The 9,027-nt window shown below is 38.0% G+C and overlaps 1 protein-coding gene across 1 annotated transcript; it reads left to right on the plus strand.

The window, feature by feature from the left end:
- Positions 1-1,223: 1,223 nt before the first annotated feature.
- Positions 1,224-3,028, plus strand: LOC123412077 (probable indole-3-pyruvate monooxygenase YUCCA10). The gene is made up of 4 exons (XM_045105027.1): positions 1,224-1,889; positions 2,130-2,363; positions 2,451-2,573; positions 2,675-3,028. The coding sequence occupies exons 1-4, from the start codon at positions 1,278-1,280 to the stop codon at positions 2,852-2,854; spliced, it is 1,149 nt and encodes a 382-aa protein (XP_044960962.1). The 5' UTR covers positions 1,224-1,277; the 3' UTR covers positions 2,855-3,028.
- Positions 3,029-9,027: the final 5,999 nt, after the last annotated feature.

The raw sequence follows: 9,027 nt of genomic DNA on the forward strand, positions 1-9,027 counted from the left end.
AAAAGAGATAAAAAAATAAACAAAAAAAATACTCATATAATCAACCTTATAGTTAATCTTACTATACGAGTGAGTGAACGTAATAAATACATATAACATGGCAACATCACATAGTCGCTAGTTGGCTATACGGATGGTTGTAATGGATAGTATCATATACTAGTATCATGCATATGGTATTAGTTTAAGATACCACATCTGTAATGCATTGTATCATATGTTAGTATCATAGGGTAGTTCATTTATTGTCATGCAAGACATATAGGAGCACATCATTTGATATGATACGGTATCATGACATGATACTTAACCCTCTCTTTCTTTATTTAATTTTATTCCACCTCACCAAAATTATCTAAGTTAACATGCATGATACTTTCACTACGGACAGCCTACTATTAACCAACCTTGCTCTTAGGAAACAACCATCGATTTTACTATCGGAATCTCGGCGAGATGTATGAATACGTTCTCCAGATTCCAACATCCCAACTTCCATAGTCAGCAAGTAGCATCAATAACAGTCTGCTCCCGCAGCGGCAGTCCAATCTGCTCCCCATCAATCTTTAAGGCATTACGTACCACAACACTTCGCTTGGCACCTGACAGTTCGATATAGTACGCACGTATGCAGCAATAGACAATCATATTATCCGTCTCAAAATCTTGATATAGTACTATTTTTTATTATATTTATAATGCTTTGTAGCATTGATGAACTTTCATATATATAGATCTAACTTGAAACATATATTTTTAGTTATAGATACATCCATTTCTATCATTTTCACGACTACTAATTCAAGATGAAGGGAGTACACTCGAAAGGAAAAACATTAATCTTTATTAAATCTAAATCAGCATACAAGTATATATTGAGCATATCCTTATCCTATACGAATTCTGATTGATGACAATAGGAATGGAAAGAAACATAAAAAGTTTCTAGTCTAAACATATCCAAAGCCGTTTGATTGGTTTCCAATAAAAGCAATCGAAGAAAAGTGTGTTTCCTGCCTATTATGTATCCCCTATTATGTATCTGGACACGTTTTCACACCAATGCTTCAATTTTTAGATGGAATACTCGTACACACCAGGATAAGGCATCAATAAATATTTACCATTTTCATTCCTAAATCTAAATAGATTGACACATGAAACATATCAGTATATATATGTGTGCATATGCATCGAAATATTCATCGAGAAAACAAGCAAAAACTCCAGCCTAGGATTGCACCCATCCCACAACTTTGTCAACTCTTCTCTTTGAAATGGACAATGTTGTAGTGTTGATTGTCGGCGCTGGGCCGGCAGGCCTTGCAACAGCAGCATGCCTTAGCCAATTCTCAATTTCCTATGTCATTGTCGAGCGTGAAAGTTGTAGCGCGTCGCTTTGGCGCAACCGCGCCTACGATCGCCTCAAGCTACATCTTGCAAAGGAGTTTTGTGAGTTGCCACACATGTCATACCCAGTAGATGCGCCAACATACATACCAAAAACCATGTTTGTGAAATACTTAGATGACTATGTTGAGCGTTTCAATATTCAACCCAAGTATCTCACTAGTGTGGAGTCATCCACATATGACAATGACGAAAAATGTTGGTCCATCGTGATACATGACATGGCGAAGAGCACAATAGTCAAGTTCACAGCAAAGTTTCTTGTTGTGGCAAGTGGTGAAAATAGTGCAGAGAATATTCCAATGATCCCTGGATTGCAAAGTTTTCCGGGTGATGTGATGCACTCCTCAAGCTACAAGTCAGGAAAGAGCTACTCTGGCATGAATGTATTAGTGGTTGGATCTGGCAACTCCGGAATGGAAATTGCTTATGACCTTGCGACCCATGGTTGCAATACTTCAATTGTTATACGAAGCCCGGTATGTACATGCACTATATATTATATAATTTTGTATTATACTCACCACTAGAGGGGATGCAATTCTTAAGAGTTATTAGTAGAAAGTATTTAAGAGTAAAAAGCGATAGAGTGTTTTATAACATGCCGAAACAACTAACGAACTTCAAGACCAAAAAATAACTCTTGACAAGATGATTCTATGGTATTTTATTTTGTCATGCATGCTTCAAAAGATATGTGACATATTTTGTGGTTGCAGATTCATGTAATGACAAAGGAATTAATCCGGTTGGGGATGACACTCGTTCATCGTCTTCCACTGAATCTAGTGGATAACCTCCTTTTGATGGCGGCGAAATTAATATTTGGAGACCTATCGAGACATGGCATCACGACGCCCAAAATGGGTCCAATGATCCTCAAGTCAAAAACCGGCCGATCCGCTGTTATTGATGTTGGCACTGTTGGGTTAATCAAAAAAGGTATCATCAAAGTAAGTATATCCTTGACATGACATAAATTTCATAACACATGATGTATTCATATGTCAAGTTATCAATATTTTGTTCATCTCTTATAGGTTCACGGGAGCATTAGTAAGATCATGGGCGACATGGTTGAATTCCAGTGCAGGAAAAAAATATCATTCGACGTGATTGTGTTTGCAACTGGATACAAAAGCACAGCAAATATATGGCTCAAGGTAACAACATTGAATATTGATGTTTGGATATGTTTGAGTTTGTTTTCTTGGTGCAACAATTACTAAATCCGCTAACAAGCCCTATTTTATTTTTATCCTAGAATGGTGAGAGCATGTTAAATGGCAATGGACTACCCATCAAAGAATATCCGAATCACTGGAAAGGTGAAAATGGGCTCTATTGTGCTGGGTTAGCAAGGAGAGGATTGGCTGGTATTGCAGCAGATGCCAAGAATATCGCTAATGACATCAAATCAGTAATAGGCGCTATGTCCGGCTAAATTGTCTTTTACATGTAGTTTACGAGGCTAGTGTGCTAGATGGTTGATTATGTGAGAAATCTATCCATTTCTACCTAAATGTCTATCTATGTATCTATCTATCTTTGATAAAACTAGATTTATGTTTATTTCAGTTTTCATATGTGCATGAGTAAGCACAACTTTTATATATAATCAAAGGCTTCATACTCTCATGGTGCAAAGAGCTTTGTAATTTTTTTGTTGAACATTGTCTACAATGTTTAATTTACTTGAATTTATACATGCAGAAGTCGTCTGCTTGAAATTTCACAAAAAGGGACTAAATGCAACTAACACAATCACAAATCATCAATAACAAATGGTGCAAAAGATAATCAAGTCAAAGTTGTTTAGTTTTCATCTCAAACACACACGAGTAATTGCAGTAGCATCCAAGTTTTTATTTATTAATTATGAAATGAATATCAAATTGACAATTTCAATAAATATTATGGTAGTTCAAATGAATGATAACAACAAAATATTAAAAAGAACAAGTTTTCCAATTATTTTCTTTATATGCACATGATTCAGCACCCACCTTCAAGCCAGGCCATGATAGATATTCTTTTTTATGTTGCAGAATAATTAGTTCAAATTAATTTCTACTTTCAATTTACCACTGACTACAAATGTATTTACCTTCTCGGAACTACCTTCAGCGGTTGCTTCACCACTTCCTTTAGATATCCATTGCCGTTTGTTACCTATGTGCAAAGGCAAGGAGAATGAGGTGTACTTCAGTTTGCACTCTGTTATTACAATGACTAATATATCTGGAATTCTAAATAGAGTTCAAAACTGGAAATAATTAACAGAAACCTTCCCCTGAATTACAGAACTACATGATTAACTGTTTAATATTATCACCAACCAGTCTTTACTAGAGTAGGTTCTTAAACATAAATATCAAATGGTAATTCATAAAGACTAGCATGTTCTCCTTGATAAACTTATCATACATTCCCTTTATCATGGACCAATGATTTTCTTGGTCTTGATTAGTAGATCAGTACACCCATAACAAATAGAGTCCACATCAAACATGAATTGTGGGTTTTTCCTCCCATACAAAGCAATTTCCACATCAACTAATATAGTTTTCTCAAAAGGTCTCCAATTCCCATATATCAGAATATCATAAAGGCATGATCATGAACTACACTATTTTCATGTATTGGACACACAAAGGTTAGATCGTACCAAATGCCCAGAGTCTTGAGTAAATTCCATCAGATGTGTATTAATGAGAACCAAAACTAACGCCCAACGGATGCTTTCGTCCTTTACAAATTAGTGATTAAATTTAAATCTAGAAAAAACTTAAAAGGATAGAGAATATTTCACCAATATATTATTCGTTGTGATGAGATACATAGTAAGACACTTCGCCATATCACTAGGAAAGTAAACAATGTGTTATCATTTCAAACTACTAGATATTGCCATCACACAAACACATCCACATGAAAACTAAGAGATTTCTTAACTTTCCATGATCAAGACAATAACTTTATGTCTGTATAATGCAAATCATAATTTGAGGTTTGAGAGTTTATTTAATTAACATAGGATCCTTATCATGTAAGCTAACAATGTCGGGTTCTTGTGCTATTGTTGGTCATTTGGTTTTTGTACCTTTTCTTTTTTTAGCGGATTGAAGTTCAAGTACTTTTTTATAATTGGTCATAACATCCAAAGTATGCTCTTTGGCTCTACATCCTTTCTTCCGAATGAACGAATATACTTTTCCACTCTAGAATTCTAAGCTGCTTGCAATGGTTCGAGATGTAATCTTTTTTCCTTCTTGTTGTGTGTTTTCAATTATCCATCAAGAGGTAGGAACCAATATATTTTAACACTAGACTTTGGATTACCTTCCTACTGGTTTTTATTTCGGTCTCCCCGACTAGTGGAAACCTCAAAGCAGACAAGAGATTAACACCTATGTTTTTTCTTTAAGCATCGAACATCCGGCTTTCGACTACCGCACAAGAGCTTTCGAGTAAGAAAGCAACTTGACATTTGTTATGAAAGCAACTTGTATTATCTGGAGGCCAAAGCCATCATATATACATGTACATGAGGGATGCAAAAAGCCAAAATGTAGAAGTACAAAAGACAACATAAATATAACTCTAGCACCCACCACCCTCAAACTCATGGTGGATCCACAACACTGAGTTTGGAGAGATAAAACCCATGTTGTGCTCTAGTCTGAGCCTTCATGAAGAAGTCTGCCAACTATAACTCGGAAGGCACATACAAAAGAGCAATACCATGATCCTGCAGAGCAGTACACAAAAAAAAGGCATCAACACCAATATGCTTGGTGATCTCATGCTTCACGGGGTTCCGCAATACTGATAGCACATGTATTGTCTAACAAGAGGGTAGTAGGTGTAGTAACATAAATATCAAAGTCCTCTAGTAACCATCATAACAAAGTCACCTCTGTCATCAAAAGAGCCATAGCTAGCAACTCAGCCTCTTCACTCGGACAGGAAACTGCAGTTTGTTTCTTTGTCTTCCAGGCAATGAGAGAACCACCAAAAAAACACAGTACACAGAAAGAGAACGACATTCCGAAGGATCACTTGCCCACATAACAACCGAATAGGTCTGGAACTGTAACGAGATGGAATGGGGAAAGAAGAGATGGTGAGAGATCGTGCCAAGAAGATACCATAGAACACGCTGAAGGTGACTATAATGAACCAAAATGGGAGTGGAAACAAACTGGCCATGAATATGGATAGAATAGGACATATTTGGACAAGTGAAAGTGCGATAGACAAGACTCCCAACAAGATGACAATAGCGTATTGGATCAGACAAGGGCTCACCATCAGAAGCGCGGAGGTGAACATTGAGCTCTATAGGAGTCTCAACAATGCGCTCATCACTAAGAACTGCACGAGAAAGAAGATCTTGGTTGTACTTTTATTGGGAAATAAAAACTCCACCAGAGGTAGAGGAAACCTCAATCCCAAGAAAGTAACAAAGAGGACCAAGATCAGACATAATAAATTTCTCATTGAGATGGGCATTGACAAAGGTAATGTACTCAGAATCATCGCTAGTGATGATCATGTCATCAATACATAGAAGAAGAAGAGTGCGACCATGAGAAGAAAAATAGACAAAGAGTGCCGGATCATGAGGACTCGAAGAAAACCAAGATACAGTCACCACAGAGGCAAAACGCTCAAACCAAGAATGGGAGGGGGCTTGTTTAAGGTCATAGAGAGATCGACGAAGACGATAGACCATGCCATTAGGAACAGAATACCCATGTGGTCGTTGCTAATAAACCTCCTCACACAACTCACCATTAATAAACGGCATCAAGATAACACGTAGGGTAAAGAACATCCAAAATACCATATCAACTAGGAGAATAACAGTCGGGAGGAAGGAAATGCCTAGCCCGAATACCATAAGTAGGTTGGGACGAGGAAGACGACACACCAGAAGATAGTGTATCAACGGACTTATCCACAACATGAGGACGACGAGTGTAATCGAAAGGAAAAGAGGGAAGAGGGGGGAATGACTGGGGGTGATGGAGATGGAGACGGGGAAGACATCGACGATGAAGGTGTAGACGAGGAACTACCTAGGTTCTTGGTAGATAAGAAGGCTGGCAACGTCAACAGAACTATATTAGATATACGTGTTGTTGATGTGTACTTTACTCTCCTAGTAGCACCTGGGTATTAGATACCGGTTCAGTTACTAAATGTTAGTAACTCGAAATAAAAGCTATGGAATAGACCGAGACTAGCTAATGGCGAGGTGATGATGTGTGTTGGAAGTGTTTCCAAGGTTGATGAGATCACCATCGCACGCTCCCTCTACCTTCGGGGTTAGTGTTAAATCAAAATGTTGTTGGGTGTTTGCATTGAGCATGAACATGATTGGATCGTGTTTATTGCAATACGGTTATTCATTTAAAGAGAATAATCGTTACCCTGTTTACTTGAATAATACCTTCAATGGTCATGCACCTAATATGAATGGTTTATTGAATCTCGATCGTAGTGATACACATGTTCACAATATTGATGCCAAAAGAATCAAAGTAGTAATGATAGTACCACGTACTTGTGGCACTGCCGCTTAAGTCATATTGGTATAAAATGCATGGAGAAGCTCCATGCTGATGGATCTTTGAACTCACTCGTTTTTGAATTGTTTGAGACATGCGAACCATGTCTATTGGTGTAAATGCATGAAGAAGCTCCATGCAGATAGATCTTTTGGACTCACTTGATTTTGAATCACTTGATACATGCAAATCATGCCACATGGGCAAGATGACTAAATGCCTCGTTTTCAGTAAGATGGAACGAGCAAGTGACTTATTGGAAATAATACATTTTGATGTATGCAGTCCAATGACTGCTGAGGCACGCACTGGATATCGTTATGTTCTTACTTCACACATGATTCGAGTAGATACAGGTGTATTTAGTTGATGAATCACCAGTCTGAATTATTGAAAATTTCAAGCAATTTCAGAGTGAAGTTGAAGATCGTCGTGACAAGAGGATGAAATATCTACGATGTGATCGTAGAGATGAATAACCGAGTTGCGAGTTTGGTATACATTTAAGACAATGTGGAAATTGTTTCACAATTCGTGCCACCTGGAACACCATGGTGTGATGGTCTGTCCGAACATCGTAGCAGCGCCCTATTGGATATGGTGCATACTATGATGTCTCTTATCGAACTACCACTATCGTTTTGGGGTTATGCATTAGAGACACCGTATATCAGACGCCATTTCATTCCTTGAGATGACACCGTATGAACTATGGTTTAGAGAAACCCAAGATGTCGTTGGTTAAAGTTTGGGGTTGTGATACTTATGTCAAAAGGCTTTAGCCTGATAAGCACGAACCCAAAGCGGATAATTGCATCTTCATAGGATACCCAAAGGAATCAGTTGGGTATACCTCCTATCTCAGATCCAAAAGCAAAGTGTTTGTTGATGAAAACGGGTCCTTTCTCAAGAAAGAGTTTCTCTCGAAAGAATTGAGTGGGAGGATGGTGGAACTTGATGAGGTTTTTGAACCGTCACTTCAACCAGAGAGTAAAAGGGCGTAGGAAATTGTTCCTATGGCTCCTACACCAGTTGAAGTAGAAGCTGATGATGGTGATCATGAAGCTTCAGATCAATTTACTACCAAACCTCGTAGGTCGACAAGGACATGTACTGATCCAGAGTGGTACGATAATCCTGTCTTGGAGGTCATGTTGTTGGACAAAAATGAACCTACGAGCTATGGAGAAGCGATGCTAGGCCCGGATTCCGACAAATGGCTGGAGGCCATGAAATCCGAGATAGGATCATGAAAATAGAGTGTTGACTTTGGAAGAACTACTTGATGGTCGTAAGGCTATTAAGTATAAATGGATCTTTTAAAGGAAGACAGACTATGATGGTAAATGTCACCATTTAGAAAGCTCGACTTGCTGCAAAGAGGTTTCCGGCGAGTTCAAGGAGTTGACTACGAAGAGACTTTCTCGCCCGTAGCGATGCTAAAAGTCTGTTGGAATTACGTTAGCACTTGTTGCATTTTTCGATTACAAAATTTGGCAGATGGATGTGAAAACATTGTTTCCTTGACGGTTTCCTTGAGGAATGGTTGTATGGGATACAACCAAAAGGGTTTGTCGATCCTAAGGATGCTAACAATTATGCAAGCTCCAACAATCCTTCTATAGACTGGAGCAATCATCTCGGAGTTGAAATATACGCTTTGATGTGATGATCAAAGCTTTTGGGTTTATACAAAGTTTTTGAGAAACTTGTATTTTCCAAGAAAGTGAGTGGGAGCACTATAGAACTTCTGATGAGTATATGTGGTTGCATATTGATGATCGGAAATGTGTAAAGCATATAGGGTTGTTTGAAAGGTGTTCTTCAAAGGAAACCCTGGATTAAGCTAATTGAACATTGAGCATCAAGATCTATAGAGATAGATCAGGACGCTTGATAAAACTTTCAATGAATACATACCTTGACAAGATTTTGAAGGAGTTAAAAACAGACCGGTCAAAGAAGGAGTTCTTGGCTGTGTTGTAAGGTGTGAATTTGAGTAAGACTCAAAGATCGACCACGGAAGAAGAAAGAGAAAAGG

Source organism: Hordeum vulgare, chromosome 7H (assembly GCF_904849725.1).
Source record: "Hordeum vulgare subsp. vulgare chromosome 7H, MorexV3_pseudomolecules_assembly, whole genome shotgun sequence".
Classification (NCBI taxonomy): Eukaryota; Viridiplantae; Streptophyta; class Magnoliopsida; order Poales; family Poaceae; genus Hordeum; species Hordeum vulgare.